Source organism: Triticum dicoccoides, chromosome 5A (genome assembly GCF_002162155.2).
Source record: "Triticum dicoccoides isolate Atlit2015 ecotype Zavitan chromosome 5A, WEW_v2.0, whole genome shotgun sequence".
NCBI classification, from domain to species: domain Eukaryota; kingdom Viridiplantae; phylum Streptophyta; class Magnoliopsida; order Poales; family Poaceae; genus Triticum; species Triticum dicoccoides.
Window position 1 is genome coordinate 653,847,137 of NC_041388.1, and position 16,464 is coordinate 653,863,600.

Genomic DNA, 16,464 nt, shown 5'->3' on the forward strand with positions numbered 1-16,464 from the left:
CTAAATGTAATATTTAGCACTTTTTATGACATTCGGAAATCACTTTCGTACTCATATTCGACTAGATACTGTTAGAAACAACAAGGTGTTAATAAATTCATCAAACATTTTCTGTCTAAGGGTACTACAGACATTTCAACACACAACTCTTTCCAGAATCTCAACCTACAATCCCAGAAAAGAACTCGGCAACAGATTCTGGGAGAAGCAGATTCTGGGAGAATTTTCTAAAATCTTGATTCTGCAGAATCCTGTGTGAAAAGAACTGGGCCTCAGTGGTGTGGTGGTTGTCAAGAGAAGAAGTTGACACTTCGTACAAGTGCAGAAGATGGAGATCTTAACTCCACGACTAAGCGACACCTGACCAGACAAACACCTGCGTTTTGCTCGCTGATAAGTTTAGGCCGGCGGCAGCACTGCCTGCTTGCGTTGCGTGTTGCCTCTGCTGATGAGTGATGGCCACACACATGTAAATGCACTCGAGGAGATGGAAGGAAACAAATCTCATCTGCATTTGTGGCTCGCTAATAAATGTTTGGTTGGGTTGGAGCCTCGCCCAACCCACTCGCTATTGCTAGACTAGTTGCCGCCTGCCATATCGCATCATGAGATGATGAGCTTCCGACTTCCAAGCGCTCACTGTCACCGGCCCGAAGGAATAAATAGCCACTCTCCCTCCCTCACCCCAGCTCAGCACGATCCGGCCTCGGCTCCACCACCGTCAAAGCCTAATCTACTCCGTGGAACCCCTAATCCCGGCGCTAATCAGACAACGCGGCCGGAACGGCTTTGATCCAAACCCTTCGTACCCAGAGACTCACTGACGGAGCGACCACCACCGTGTTTGGCCTGAGACCGGGCCCGCCCGCCAGCGAGGAGGGTAGAGGAGCCCTGCGTGGGCGCGAACCGGGGAGGGGTCACGGGCCGCCGAGGGGAGCACGAGGGCCCACGTGCCAGAGAGCGCGCCCCGTGATAAGAATGTGTTCTCACTTTCTCTGACGCCCCACCTCGTCTTCCTCCCGTCTACACTGAATCGAGTAGTGGTGGCGGAATATTTTTCTTTTCCACGCGCTACGGCCACCCGCGCCAATCCACCCGAGCTCACGCGCTGCTGCTGCTGCTGCTGCGAGTGGAGTTGTCCTCAAGGAAGGCGGGGGAGGAAGAGGAGGGCGGGCGCTCCTCCAATGGTGGCGGAGTCCTGAAGGCTCAGGGGCGGGCGCGGAGATGATACGGTACCAGGTGCGCAACGAGTACGGGCTGGCGGATCCGGCGCTGTACGCGCCGGAGGAGGAGGAGGATGACCCCGAGGCGCTGCTCGAGGGCGTCGCCATGGCCGGCCTCGTCGGCCTGCTCCGCCAGCTCGGGGATCTCGCTGAGTAAGTGCCGCTACTGTACCCCCCGCCCCCGCCTCCTTCTGTGCTGCAACCTTCAAGGGCACCAATCCGGGTTCGTTCGTTCGTGCTGCGCCGGGCGGGCGAGTTACGTGGCTCCGCGGCGTGCGATTCTGCGAAACAAAAATTAAAATAATTGGGCGGGCGTATGCTGTTTTTGGGAGCATCTATGTGTAGATAGATAACTTTATGAGTTTAGTCTAGTTTAATGCCTTTTAGGTTTGATTTGAGGGAGGTTTCTGCGCATTATGGGCGGGTGGTTGGTCTCGTCCGCGCAGTTCGAAGGAGCCAATTGGCTGGGGAATTCGATTCACGGGCAGCATTTTGCTCCGAATTCTGAACTATTATTAAGGGATACGCCTCAGAATTTTCAGTCCAATTTGGGCGGCCTTTAGCACTTTCGACTTTGAGGGTGTGGAATTGTTTCCCCATTCATACAAGGAGGAACGGGTTTCGATTTTAACGGGGTCGAATTGTTTCCCTGCGTCTGCGTCGTGAGCTTGGCCAATGCCTGACGTTGCGCCATGTTTTGGTAATCTATACTGCGCGCTTTGTGGTTTCCCAGAGAATTCATCTTCTGCATGCTGCAGTTGGTAGTTGATTTTTAACAGGGATCCTGGTTATCAGAGACAGCTTTGAGGTTGCACTTTAGGACACAAGTCAGAATTTCGTAGGTAGGTCACGTGCTTGAGTTCAAGTGGAAAGATACTGGCCTTCATTTCTCTTCTATTTCTGCACATCCTTATATCAGAATTGGGATTTATCTGGAGAACTGCCAAAGGATAGCATTGTTGTGAATCTCATTACAGAAAATAAAATTTTGGTCAGGTAATAAAGTCGGTCTTTAGAAAAACATTCTATCCTAACCCATCATGCCCCCAATTTTCTACACAAATGTGAATTGTCATGTGAACACTTTTACTGGCTCTTGGCAGATTTTGTTGTTAGTTTTGCTTTCCTCTTGAAGTTTTGTTGGAACCGTTGGCAGTGTAATGTGTATCTTGTCGATTACCAATGCTTCCATCCATGTTGTAATATGTGTACCAAAACAGTGTTCTAGAAGTGAATATGTCCTTCTTTCCATCCGTACTGAAGAACTTTTGTGTTTCCCTTGTGCAAAAAAGGTTCGCCGCAGAAATTTTTCATGACCTGCATGAAGATGTGATGGCCACTGCTTCTCGAGGGCATGGTTTGATGCTTAGATTGCAGCAGCTAGAGGCAGAATTTCCTGCAGTTGAGAAGGCAATTATAGCACAGACTGACCATTCAAATTACCTACATGATAATGGTTAGTTGAAAGTGGGAAAATACGACATGATCTGATTATTATTTTGTACTGCTATGGTTCTTACTTCAGAAGTTTTTGGTACACTCTCTTGTAGGTATTGAGTGGCACCCAAATCTTCAGCTTAATCAGAATTTGATCACGACAGGAGATATGCCTCGTTTCATTTTGGATTCATATGAAGAATGTCGTGGCCCACCACATTTATTCACGTTGGACAAGTATGTGGATGCTTTTATTTTTATTTTTATGTGGGTATATACCATGGATGTGTTATCAGCAATTTCACACTAGGATTGTTCTTCAGGTTCGATGTTGCTGGTGCCGGGGCCTCCTTAAAACGATATTCAGACCCCTCTTTCTTTAAGATGGGACAGACCTCCAACATGATTGAACCGGATTACTTAAGAGAGAAGAAGCCCCGTAGGATAAAGGCAAGTAATACATTCTCAATTACTGCAAACATTTCTACGGTAGTTTCACTTTGTGCTAGATACTTTACTGAGAGAGCCTCCTTCATGAACTTAAATAACATTTCTATTTGAAAAATGCTCGTGTACTCCCTCCGTCCGAAAAAGCTTGTCCCTCAAATGGATGTATCTAGCACCAAGTTAGCGCTAGATACATCCATTTGAGGGACAAGATTGGGACAAGCTTTTTCGGACGGAGGGAGTAGTATTTTACCAAATTGACCATGTGCACTTGAAGTTTAGATTTGTCTTTACAACACATAAGCGTAGCTTTAGCTTGAGATTTGGCGTCATCCAAATTGGACAACACAAAAATAATAAATACAAGGAAAAGCTGCCACACAGTAGTGTTTATTGATTTTGAAGGACCGTAAAGAGAAATTGCATTTTTCAACTATCAATAACTGATAATAAGTTATCATCTCAACTTGCCTCGGACTTTTGAGAGTAGAACCGGTTCTTTCCCATGCTATGTTTGTCATATCATTTACTCTGTTCAAATATACGCAGATCTTCGTTGTCCCTAATATTTGTCGAATCAGAACAATTTCCTTGAAGTTAGAAACTTACCGAAGTCTTTCTCTTTCAGAAAAAGGCTATGCGAAGGAAAGGGGAAACACTCGAATCATTGCTTATTGCGAACTCTGAGTAAGTTTAGGGCCACTGGATTGGTCATGTGCATAAGATTCACCAAAAGGAGCCTATATACTAGGGGAAATTTAGTTCGAAACGATTTTAGATTGTATTTACCATGACACAATGTAATACTATTTGTTGCAAAATCTGCAGGTCTCAAATTACTTCATCAAAGGATCGATCTTCTAGAAAAGTTCCACCAAGGACAACAAAACTGAAATCCAGGCATTTACGGGATTCTTACAATAAAACTATAAGCAGAATCTGCAGGGAACAATTGCAAGAAGTAATTTCATCACAACAGAAGATCTTGTCAAATTGTTCTGCAAGGAACTTCCATGCAAAATTTAGGTCAACTGACTCGAGTGAAATAATATCTTCATTTGGAGAATTAGACAATTTCAGTGCTCCTGCTCAGTCTTTTACTAAACATGAACTGACGAAGGTTGTCCCAGTAGACGAATCTGATACTTTGGTGACTGCATCTGCACCCATTAATGGACCGATTCATCTTGAGGTAGATGATGGTCAATATCTGGCAACACAACAGGAACATTTCGAAATGGAACAGATCTGCAAGGGATCTCCATTGCAGTCAGTGCAGGAAGAGAAACTTCAATTGGCTGTAGTTCCTGTTTACCATGATGATGATCCCTGCAGGCCTGATGATATTGGTAGTGATCAAGACAAGTTTATTGACACCCTTAATATAGAATCAGAAGGTGAAGCCGATCATAGCATGAAAAGTCAAAAGAATCTCAGTGCCGAAATGGAAGTGGATAATTTGAACTGTGATGGCAAGGAAGCTGAAAGTGTGCTGGATGTACAGTTTTCAGAACCAGGTCCTGCGGAAGACCTGTCATCAGGGTTGAGCAATCCATGCAATGACACAGAACCAACCCGTGCAGACTCATTTCTGCTAAGTGATTCTTCTCCTTCTGCAGTGTCAGACACAAAAGATACAGACTCTGATTCAGATTCTTGCAAACAAGTGGGTGCTGATAATTGGATCAACGACAAAGAATCTTGTAATGATGTTGATCTAATGGATGTCAGCTCATCATCCAGTGTAACCTCTGATGACAATGGTAACTTTGAAACTGACACTAATCTCAATGGCTGTGTACAAAACCAGGAGGCGTCTTTTCTCCCTACCAACGATTATCATGCTGTTGCTATCCCTAGTTCTGAAAAACAGTTATCCCAGACATCTAGTGGCTTGGATGGTAATTCTTTGTATCTTCTTGTATATGTTTGGATAGACCCAAATTGCCTCAATGAGTTTTCTTTTTCTTCTCTTTGACCTTACATAGTTATTGTGTTGCCAGGTTTGGCTAGCATTAGCAGTAATTACCACGAAATAGCATATCGCTCAGCGGAGGATGGCCGAAATAATGTGGTAGATGGTACTTCTACGATATCTGGACAACCCAATGATGTTTCACATGCTGTTGGAGAAGTTGAAGTTCCACATGCTGATGATTTGTTACTCCAGAGTGGCACACACAATCAAGAACAAATACAGTTGTCCAAGAAACCATTTGAAGAATGCACATCTATAGCTACAGTTGTCCAAGAAACAGATACCAAAGTTGCATCACTGCCAGACATGGATCCTGTTGTGCACATGAATGACTTGGAGTTCAACAATGTTGCACTTCCTGCAGAAATTGACACGAGTACAAAACCAACTAGTTTGGATCCTGATGTTACCCACAAGCATTCTGACAGTAAGTCAACTATTTGCTTTTCTTTCACCTCCGCATTGTTTTACTTAAATTATTTGTTTAGCTCAATTGTTTACTGTATTACATCGGTTTATTGGAACATTTTTTGTAGAGCTTGATTCAGGAGTTATACCTATTCATTCAATCACATCAGATAATCCATCGTTTGAATCAGATCAGGGTGAACTGGTTGAAGAATCACACTGTTTACCAGATGAAGATCTATATAAGCATATCACAGAGGATCAAGAAATAGCTGCACTGGAAAAAGGGCCCTGTTCAGTTAGGCTCGACACACACAAAGAAGATTCTATGCAGGCGTCTGTTGTGCCCATGCACTTCTCTAATATTCAGGTGATCCCAGGACTTGCTGAATCTGTACCTACTTTTCAAGATGACACAGAAGCTCATACAAGCAAGATGCTGGAACAATCTCCACGAGTATTGAATGATGATACAAAATCATCGTTGGTTGATGTCCCATCAGCTTCTAGTACTGCCCCTATACTTGATACCGTCAAGTCCTGCATGGAATACCATGAATCCATTGAAACGATAAAAAATGTGGAGCACAGTGAAGTTCTGGTTGATGCTGAGGTTGTAGAAGAATCAACTACCGGCAGGTTTGATGATGACAGGATACCTTCTGAAGAGGAGCATACTGATGGTGTCAAACATACCGAGAAAGCAGAGGTTGATGCCGAGGTTGTAGAAGAATTGACTACCGGCAGGTTTGATGATGACATGATACCTTCTGAAGAGGAGCATACTGATGGTGCCAAACAGACCGAGAAAGCAGAGGTTCTGCCTACAAATTCTAGTCATGATATACCATTGCAATCCAGTCCTTTCAGAGAAGACATTGAAGCAGTTGAAGCTACCTGTGAAAACCTTGGATCACTAGAAGAGTCAAGAGGACATATCTTTAGAGAAAGTATGCTGCAGAAGGAAAATACACAGGAGCTCCTGCTGCAGACAGCCAATCTTCCACACCCTATTGAAATAGAAACGTCAGGCGGAACACTGGGTGGCAGTGATGATATTCTATATGTTCCGCCATCGCATTTTCCAGAAGATTCTTCTTGTCAAGAGGATTTATCAGAAGAAACCACTCTAATTGCTGAAGAAGTTCCATGTCAGAGTGATTTGGATAAGGATGTTACAGTGAGCCCGAACAGTAACATGGTGTGGGAGCAACTATCAGATGTCGATCAAGACTTGGTGAGGGAGTTATCTGCTCAAGATTCTTTTGGCACAAACCCATTCGTCGATCCTGGGTACATGGTGAGCTCTACTGATCCTTTGCCCAGTATGAGCTATCAACCATGTTGCTCTGAAGAAGAAGATGATTTTCTCTCAGAACTTCTAATCCAGCAGTGTAAGATCGAAGCAAAAGCGAACCTGTATCCACTTGATGATTCTCTTTGGGAACCTGCAACTCCACCCGATGAAGCACCATTACCATCAGAAGTTATGACTGAACAGGACTTCAGATCCTTGTGCCATGAATACCATGAGATTGATTTTACTGCTGCCACAGAAGGTTTTGATCATAAACCATCCTCAGATACTAAAGATATTACAAATGCTTCTGTGGTCAGTGTATTGGACTTTCCTAGTTCTGTATCTGTGCTGCCAGTGGAATTAGACCAGGAAGCGGTTTGTTCTAAGCCAGATTCTCAACGTGCTGATTGTTCTTCTGCCAGGGATATATCAGGCGAAACATTCGTGCCCTTATCTGCCATAGAAGTTCCAGATGCCGAGAAACAAGCAGCGGATTCTGACTTGAGATCTCACGAGTCTTTCGGTGATGAGAAAAATCTTGAACTGGATATCCTTTCCGTTCCAGTGAAATCAGAGCAGGAACAACGTCCCTTGCCTGAGGTTGTTCCAGTGAAAGAAGAGCAGGACCCCTGTGCTAACCTTCCTCCACATGCTTTTATAAATGAAAACGTAGGTGAACTGGATGTTCACTCGAGTAACTCGCCAGTGGAACCGTTGGTAGGAGCACGTGGCTTGGATGAACCGGATGTCCTTCCTTTAAGGAAACCTACTCCAACCCAGGAATCAGACTCCTGTGTCTTTGATGGACCTAACTCTCAAAGTGTTCCATCTTCCTCAATGGATAAGACGGTTGACGATCTAGATGTCCCTCCTCCGAGGATTGCTCTTGAAGCTGAGTCAGAAGATCAGTTTACAGGTGAAAATGATTCTCAGATTGGTGCATCTCACGTTTGTGAGAAGATTGAAGAACCTGCTGCCCCTCCAAGCAATGCTGTTCTTGTTGAAAAGGAGGCAGAAGTTTGTGCTCCAAGTGAACTGGATTCTCAAATTGCTTCATGTTCTTTGCGTAACAAGAAAATAGACGAACTAGATTGTCCTCCTTTGAGTGGTTCTGCATTGATAGAAGATGAGTCGGAAGATCATATCTCTGGTGTTCCTGATTCTCAAATTGCTCCATATTCTCCAGTAAATGATAAGATTGTTGGACCAGGTGCTTCTACATCAGTAAATGATAGAGAGGCGGGGTGGGAAACTTGTCCGTCTCCTGAATTGGATCCTCAGTTTGCTCCATGTCCCTTAAGTGATTACAATGTTGGTAAACTAGATGTGACTCCATCATGCAATGTCCAAGTGGAAGCAGAGAATGGACCCTATCATTCACCTGAATTTGGTACCCGAATTGCTCCATATTCTTCAGTAAATGATAAGATTGATGTACCAGGTGCTGCTACATCAATACATGATATGGAGGTGGAGCAAGGGTGGGAAGCATGCGCATCCCCTGAATTGGATTCTCAAATTGCTCCATGCCCCGTGAGTGAGGACAGGGTTGGTGAACTAGATGGATCTTCATCATGCAATGTCCTAGTGGAAACAGAGAATGGACCCTATCACTCACCTGAATTTGGTACCCAAGTTGCTCCATATTCTTCAGTAAATGATAAGATTGATGTACCAGGTGCTGCTACATCAATACATGATATGGAGGTGGAGCAAGGGTGGGAAGCATGTGCATCCCCTGAATTGGATTCTCAAACTGCTCCGTGCCCCATGGGTGAGGACAAGGTTGGTGAACTCGATGTAGCTTCGTCATGCAATGTCCAAGTGGAACCAGAGAATGCATCCTATTGCTCACCTGAATCTGATTCCCAAATTGCACCGGGTTCTTTGAATTCCAGTGCGCTAGCTGAGAGATCAACAGCGGCTTCTACTTCTGTCATGCATAGTACCGAGGAAAACTATCGGGTCTCTCCTGTTCCACCACACACTGAACCGTTTCAAAGTGTATGCAGTGAAGATCCTCCGAAACTACCTCCTCTTCCTCCGCTTCAGTGGAGGCTTGGAAGGCCTCGTTTGGGACTTCTGAGTACAAAAGACCGTGCGCCTGACCCTGCAAGCAGAACAACTTCCATTTTGCCTGTATCAAGCCAAAATATGGATAATGGCCTAGTTTCACTTGACGGAATGGCAGAACCAATAGCCTTAGTTTCCTCTCAAGATATCAAAGAGAGGCATCAGAATTCTGTGGTGGACAATAGTGATCAAAGGGTAGAATCTGGAATGCCAAGGGAAAATGACAGGCCATTTTCAGAGGCTTGTTGGAACATCAAGCATCAGGGGCATATCATTTCATCACCATCGGAGGCTGAAGAACATCTGAATGACAGTGGGGCCACTGCACATGTAATTAACCAGCAAGATCGTCAACAGCACCTCTTGTGTTCAGATATTTCAGACATCGCTAAGCATCTCAGTTCTACAGATCCAGCTGCATCTGAGGATGACAAAATGGTGGATGATCACAGTGCTGCACGTAGCGTGCATTTCCACAAAGTGAGCTCTTCAACACCAGGGCATGTTTCTGAAAATGGTAGTTGCCAGCAATCTCAGCACGGTGAATCATTATCAGGGACTTCAGACAATGAAGAGCATAGTTCAAATTCATCAGATGAGGAGAAGAATCTGAAAGACCAGCCAACCACAAGAGGATTACCTTTAGACACAACAAAACATACTGCATCAGGCTCAGTGTTAGAAGAAGGCAATAGCCAGGAGAGTCAGTTACAGGAACAAGATGCGGATAACCTCAAGGGTGGTCCGTCTGAAGGCCAGTCACATACTGCAGAATCAATGGTATCTGAAGATTATCCCCATGGTGATCATAATTTGGACACAGAGAGTATACTTCAGCCAAACCCGTCATGGCCTAGCAATATAAGTAAATATCTTGGTGACCTTGATGAAGGCGGCTATGCACACGTTGAGCAGCCACCAGTGATGGGATGGACTGTTGGACCTCAGATGCTTCATCCTAATTATGGAATATCAACGGAAGGGAGCAGATTTGAACCAGAGGTCACAGATTATCGGTTGACCAGAAAGCCAGTTTCAGTGAGAAACATCCCAAGAAATCCACTGGTTGATGCTGTTGCTGCTCATGATAGAAGCACGGTATTCTTCTGCCTTCCTCGTGAACATTCTTGTGTGCGTGCTCTGCTTATGTTTTCTGTGTTTACGCTAACTCCATTTATGCTTTGTGCAGATGCGGAAGGTTTCAGAACTTGCTCCCCCCACAGATAAGCCAAATACCGATGATAAAAACCTGTGGCTTGAGCAGATAAGGAACAAGGTTGGAGAACTTGCCCCCACCGCAGATAAGCCAAATACCAATGATAAAAACTTATGGCTTGAGCAGATAAGGAACAAGGTTGGTAAATAGAAATCCCTCCCTTCTCCCTGTAGACCCTCTCACTATCTCACTGACTTGCTTGCTGTTTGCACTTGATCAGACCTTTGACCTGAAACCAGTGGGTTCTGCTAAACCGACATCCATGATAGCCCCTGCTAGAGCCTCTAGTGGAAACCTGAGAGTTGCTGCAATAATAGAGAAAGCGAATGCCATACGCCAGGTTGCCCATCTAAAGTTCACCTCCAATGTTGCTGCCAACATCTTTTCAGTTATTTGTCTCTTACATATGTTTCTGTTATGGATCAGGCGGTGGGAAGTGATGACGAAGACGACGATAATTGGAGTGACACATAGAGAACCCATTATTTTGCCCTCCTGCTGTTTTTTCCTTGGCAGAAAGGTGCCAAACCAGCAAGATCTTGGACAGGGTGCACAGCCATGCCATCTTATGGTCCTAACATTCTTAGCCTTGTCTCTCTCTTGTATATATAGTGTAGGGAAATGCCCATATGTTCATGTTTTTTTGCCATTCTTCTCTGCATTCTTTTTGGCCTCACAGTGTGTATACTTGCCTCCCCGGGCAGCAAAAGGCTGTCGAAGGTAGGCATGTTCTTAGGAGACCAATTTGTTCAGGTCTAATGTAAATCGTTAACCTCTCTTTTAAGTCTTAAACTTTTGCTTGTATTATATAGATTTGTAGTAGATTTATCTTGAATACAAAATGGGTTAGCATGCTCTGATTAATATCCCCTCACTGTGGTACCATGTGGCAATTGGCTTACAGTTTACAAAATCCTGAGTATCCATTGATCCAATTATACAGGTGCTTTCCCTAGAATCATGTGTGCTTGTGATTATCCATGTGGAAATTGACTTGCCATTTTACAAAATTCTGAGTGTCCATTGATCGAATTGTACATGTGATTTCCCTTGGTGACATGCCACAGGACAGGGAAGAATAATGTGGCTCTGCTAAACAAGGGCTTCTAAGGAAAGATTGTACCCAGAGATGAGGGCAGAGAGGCCGATGGCCAAGAAGGCGAAGAAGGCCAGGCTAATGGCGGCCGCGGCCGAGTCGTTGAACAGGTTGTCGGCGGCCTGGCGCATGTAGTCCGTCACCGGCGCCGCCGCGGACAAGCCCGATATCAGGGAGTAGGCCACCACCTGCCACGATAAAAATTTCAGACCAGGAAACGCGTTCAGGTTGTTGGCTCCAAGCCGGTTGGCGATATTGGTGGTTAGACAGACAGCTGGGGGTTGGTACCTGATCTCCGGCGAAGTCGAGGACGGCCGCCGCCTTCCTCCCGGCGACGAGGTCCCGGCCGGAGCTGAGCCTGTGCGCGTCGCGCAGCAGCTGCGCCGTGGCGTACAGGAGCGCGATGATGGACATGCCCAGGCAGTAGCTGCACGGTAGGTGAAAGAAAGGGTCAGATCAGGTGATCATGAGACGGATGATGAGATGGGGATCAATGGATGGATCTAGTCGACGTGCTTGTATTCCGGGTAGGTGCTGAAGTCCTGGGCGCCGCCGCGGCCGTGCACGTCGGTGGCCATGACGACGAGGGCGAGCAGGGAGAAGAGCCACGCGAAGGCCCGCAGCAGCAGCCGCGCCCGCACCGGCGCGGCTTCCATCTTCCACCGCTCCGCGATCGACCTCGACGCCGGCACGCTGCTGCCGGCGGCCGGCGCGTCGTGCGGCTCGCTGCTGGCTGGGGCGGACGACATCGTGGACCGGGCTGTCGGAATGGACGGCGATGAGGCACACTTGGCGCCGAACTGATGACCTGGTATATAAAACTCGAGCGTGCCGGCCGCACGCCGGCGGGCCGATACTGCGGTTACAAGCCGGCGCGGTTTCGCCGTTGGTTAATCTACCGGCTAAGTCACTTCGACGCTGGGGGCTCGATAGTATAGCTGGCCAAACGGGCCAGCCCGGCCCGGTCCATCCTAAGTCTGGCCCGGCCCGGCTCGCCGAGGCACGATTATTATACGGGCCGTGCCGTGCCGGCCCACGTGCTGCAGCCTGCAGCCCAGGCACGGCCCATATGTTAATCGGGCCAGCCCACCGGCACACTAGGCCCGCTAATCTACCTTCTATTTTGTGCACAGAGCGTTTTTAGCCTATTTTTACATGTTGGGCCACATTAGGATACATAAAAAATACAAAAAAGATAATCGAGCCGTGCCGTGCCGGCCCGCGTGCTCAGCCTTCAGGCCCAGGCACGACCCTTGGCGTGCCGCGTGCCGGGCCTGGCCCGTTTAGCACGTGCCGTGCCGTGCCAGGCCCATGCGGTGCCGGCCGTGCTACCGGGCCGGCCCAGCTATCCCGACCCATTTGGCCACCTATACTCGATAGTGGCATAATTTTATCTTATCGGTTTATAACATGTTTTTTTCAAAAATCAAGGGCCTCCCCTGGCTCCAAATTTCATTGAAGAAAGATAAGCCATACGATCACCACAACAACGGAAAACTTGAAAAAAAAACTTCGGTTGCTATGGTAAAAGCAAAAGCTAGTGATTCACCATGCTGGAAATCCCTTTTGAAAGTGAAAAACTTATATATGTTGGGCTGGGGTATCAAATTGAATAGGGGGATGTGGCCAGACTCTGGTTCGATGAACTGGAGAGTAGGACTCCCTTTAAAGAAAAATTCCCATTGTTGTTTGAAATTTGTGTTGAACAAAATTGTACTGTTGACAGAATTGATTCGTTGAATCAAATCTCCTCCTTTAGGAGGAGTATGTCTCCTGAGATGATGAAACAATGGGAGGGGATAAAGAAAGAGGTATTGGCGCTAAAACAAAACGATTTGCCTGATGAGGTGTATTGAAAGTTACACAATTCAGAAAAGTTTAAATCCATGTATAGATGGCTGGAAAGTGAGATTGCTGGTTCTAGCTTCAAATGGGTTTGGGATGCCAAACTACCTCTTAAAATTCAAATTTTCCTGTGGCAAGTGGGGCAAATGCTATCCTGACTAGAGACAACATGAAGAAAAGACTTTGGCCGGGGAATCCTTGTTGTTCCTTTTGTGATCAATTGGAAACAACCCATCACTTGCTATTTTTATGCCCTGTCTCTAGAGTGGTGTGGAGAACTGTAGGATCTCTACTTGAGACTCATTGCTGTCCTAATTCTGTTTGGCAATATTATGCTTGGGTTTATAGTTTCTTGCCTGGCCTTGATCAAATTTACATCGTTGGTTTGGTAGCTATATGCTGGGCTATCTGGCTGGCTCGGAACCGGGCCACCTTTGAGTACAAATGGATTAACACTCCGTTTGAGACTGTGTTCACAACTTGTGCCTTTTTGATGTACTGGGAAGGTCTCCAGAAACCTGAGATGGAAGAGATGGTGAAGAGGGGCGTGGAGATGCTGAAAGAGAACACAACACAGATGATGATGCTATGCGGTCCTCCGGCTCCGACCATGGACGGGCGCGATGGGAACTGAGATAAGCTGCCTCGCTCATCATGTTTCTTGGGCTACCAGGGGGAGACGCGCTGGAAGATCCTGCTAGATATCAATAGAAGTTTTCGCTTATCATCTTTTGCCGGAAAATGTGTTGTGGGTTATGGTGGGGGGTCTTTTCTTCTGGTAATTGCTGGTACTTCGGCCTGAGCCTGATGATGGCGTTTGTAATATGTGCGGTACTTGTTTAGGTTCTCATAGTGCGGCTTTGGGTGACATCAGGTTTTCACCCCATGATCTGTCGTTCCTGATGACAGGCGCAGATAGTAGGTTTCTTGATGTTGCTCCGAACTCGCTTTTCTTCTTTCCCTAGCCCTGATAGTTTCGGTTCCTGAGACAATGTATTTCCGTTATGAAAGTAATGGAAGGGGAAAAGCCCGATTAAAAAAAACCCGGAAAACTACACCAATCTTACTCGAAACCAAAACAGGGGTTGAAACAGTTCCCTGCATGCCTTATTACAGACCCAAAAGCTAGTATCTCCCCCTAAGCAAACCTAAAGAAAAACCATTCCACGCACAGGCACACCGTAGGAAGGCCAGCCTCCTTCAGCAGATTTGGATCTATACCCTCACCAGCCCAAGAAGACCACATGAATGGAATCAGCTTCTTGAGGGCTCTTCTGCTGGTACTCTCCCGGTGCGCCGCCCCTTGGACCGCCTTAGCCCATGATAGAGAACCAAAGCCTTGTTTGCAGGTCGTCGGCCTGGTTCCAACTCCAGCGGATTTTTCAGTTTTCTTTAGATCAGATCATGGAACTCCAACAGCCCGCCTCCTCTTAGATCCTCGAAGGGTATTGTCCAGTCCTTCAGGTAATGCAGAACTAATCCAAACACCTGCTTCATAGAGCTCCAAGAGCATTTATCAAAAACAAGAGAATTCCTACAATTCCACTATCCCCACTGGATTGCTGAGGTGACCACATTCAGATGCAAGCTTTTTCTTTCTCACAGAGCCACCACCTAGCAATCAATTCAAAGTTAGTAATAGAAATACCAAACAAATCTTCCACCTCTCTCCAAACTAGCCTAGCCACTATACATTCAAAAAATAAGTGAAACACTGATTCTATCTAAGTGTAGTGCACACATTCAAGAGGTTTAGCCAACCCCCTCTTTCTCAAATTATCACAAGTCATAATATGATTATGAGAAAATAACCAAAGAAACCCTTGTATTCTGGGTGGGACCTTGATCTTCCAAACACCAGGAAAGGAAAATAGGTTGCACCCCTCTAAAATTCACAAATAGCATATAACGGTTTCGTGGAGTAACCCCCGTTAGATTCATATTGCCAGATCAGAGAGTCCTCATCCTGACAAAACCTAGTAAGCTTAAGGATGTTAACTAAGTCAAACCACTGAATCATCAGATCATAAAAAAAACTCTCCTAAAGGTACATTTAAGCTCTTGCCCACCCCAAAGCTCTGGAATAGTGTTATTCTTTTATTTAACCAAATAATTAAGATCCTAGGATTGAGTGGCCAAAGGAGCATTCCCATGCCAAATATCTCCCCAAAACCTAACCATTCTGCCATTGTCCACAACCCACTTATAACCAATCCTAACAGCCTGCATAGCTCACATGAATTTTTTCCAAAATTTGTCATGACAACACATGATGTTAGGGCTCATGGTGCTATACTTACTGTCTACCACCCTCCTCCAAAGAGAACCTTCCCCATCAATATACCTCTTCACCCAAGAACCAATCAAACAAACATTCATATCTTGCAAAATTTAAACCCTCAAATTCTTTCTTCATACAAATGGAAGGTCAGTTAGCTAAGTGAATTTTATGGTTCCCCTCACAATCACTCCATAAGCAATTTGCCATGTGGGGGCTAATAAGTTGGAGAGACCATTTGGGGAATTTAAAAAAGATAACAGATAAAGAGGGATCTAATTAAACATGATTTAATCAGACTGATCTTCCCTAGATAGGAAAGCAGCTCCCCCCTCCACCAAGTAATCCGAGCTAAGATCTTATCAATCAGGAATTGTAAATCCTCTCTACTCAGCTTATTATAGCTAAATTAGAATTAAAATTGCCCTTAAATTGCATGAAAAAAATGAGGCAAGTAAATCAAGTATGTGTCTTTCTTCTTTAATGAGAATTGAAACTCTCCTTAAATCACGTGAAAAAAATAATCCTTTCTTTTTCAATGAGAATTGGAGCTCTCCTTAAATCACGCAAAAAATTAGGCGCGATACTGTCGCAGGATGAAACTCTCCTTATATCCCGCGAAAAAATTGGGCATGATTTTGCAATGGGAGTAATTAGGGCGAGCAGGGAAAAGATGGACGCCATTAGACAAGTGAGAGCAGCAGGACGGAACCGCGGTCGCGTAGGATGCGGATTGGAGGGCGATGGGTGAGTTCGATCGTTTTGTAAAAATGATTTGATGTGCCACATACATTAATCGAATATAAGGACATCTTCAACGACAACCCGCAAATTTTCTCCAACGTCTGGTCGCGGACAGGGCAGACTAGTCCACGGATACGGATGCGGAAGCCGTCTATCCAACGCTGCCCGCATACATTTCAACCCGCAGGTGAACTAACCGAACGAAATTCATGCAAACCGACCAATATTCATCAAAGTTCGAATAGAAAATAACACAAATCATCCATACATAGCATGCAACTTAAGTCTAGTACACCAATGTCTCAAATTCGACTAGATTAACCTGATGTCCAACAAGTTTTTTATCAACGGATCATGTCATCCCACTCATACTCTCCATTCAACTTTATCAAATAGTGTGTGTACGTAAATGGCCGTCC

General features: G+C 45.5%; 2 protein-coding genes across 3 annotated transcripts; one reads left to right on the forward strand and one right to left on the reverse strand.

The window, feature by feature from the left end:
• The first annotated feature begins 980 nt into the window (after positions 1 to 980).
• LOC119303775 (SCAR-like protein 1) lies at positions 981 to 10,940 on the forward strand. 2 transcript variants are annotated; one of them, XM_037580920.1, is made up of 11 exons: positions 981 to 1,376; positions 2,516 to 2,679; positions 2,774 to 2,897; positions 2,984 to 3,110; positions 3,736 to 3,794; positions 3,936 to 5,008; positions 5,111 to 5,512; positions 5,622 to 9,964; positions 10,056 to 10,142; positions 10,303 to 10,422; positions 10,509 to 10,940. In XM_037580920.1, the coding sequence occupies exons 1-11, from the start codon at positions 1,225 to 1,227 to the stop codon at positions 10,554 to 10,556; spliced, it is 6,699 nt and encodes a 2,232-aa protein (XP_037436817.1). In that variant the 5' UTR covers positions 981 to 1,224; the 3' UTR covers positions 10,557 to 10,940. The 2 variants fall into 2 exon arrangements, with proteins under 2 accessions (XP_037436817.1, XP_037436816.1); XM_037580919.1 differs by having other exon boundaries at positions 987 to 1,376; positions 10,056 to 10,220; positions 10,509 to 10,939.
• Positions 10,941 to 10,968: 28 nt separating this feature from the next.
• On the reverse strand, positions 10,969 to 12,040 carry LOC119303776 (CASP-like protein 4B3). The gene is made up of 3 exons (XM_037580921.1): positions 11,695 to 12,040; positions 11,467 to 11,605; positions 10,969 to 11,366 (listed from the first exon to the last, which is right to left on the reverse strand). Exons 1-3 carry the CDS (start codon positions 11,925 to 11,927, stop codon positions 11,175 to 11,177), a joined length of 564 nt encoding a protein of 187 aa, XP_037436818.1. The 5' UTR covers positions 11,928 to 12,040; the 3' UTR covers positions 10,969 to 11,174.
• Between the last annotated feature and the right edge of the window lie 4,424 nt (positions 12,041 to 16,464).

Coding starts and splice junctions, on each gene's coding strand:
- LOC119303775 (XM_037580919.1), top strand. CDS start 1,225: ATGATACGGTACCAGGTGCGCAACGAGTACGGGCTGGCGGATCCGGCG. Junction 2,680..2,773: donor AAATTACCTACATGATAATG/GTTAGTTGAAAG, acceptor ACTCTCTTGTAG/GTATTGAGTGGCACCCAAAT. Junction 5,513..5,621: donor TACCCACAAGCATTCTGACA/GTAAGTCAACTA, acceptor CATTTTTTGTAG/AGCTTGATTCAGGAGTTATA.
- LOC119303776 (XM_037580921.1), bottom strand. CDS start 11,927: ATGTCGTCCGCCCCAGCCAGCAGCGAGCCGCACGACGCGCCGGCCGCC. Junction 11,606..11,694: donor AGCACCTACCCGGAATACAA/GCACGTCGACTA, acceptor CCTACCGTGCAG/CTACTGCCTGGGCATGTCCA. Junction 11,367..11,466: donor TCGACTTCGCCGGAGATCAG/GTACCAACCCCC, acceptor TTATCGTGGCAG/GTGGTGGCCTACTCCCTGAT.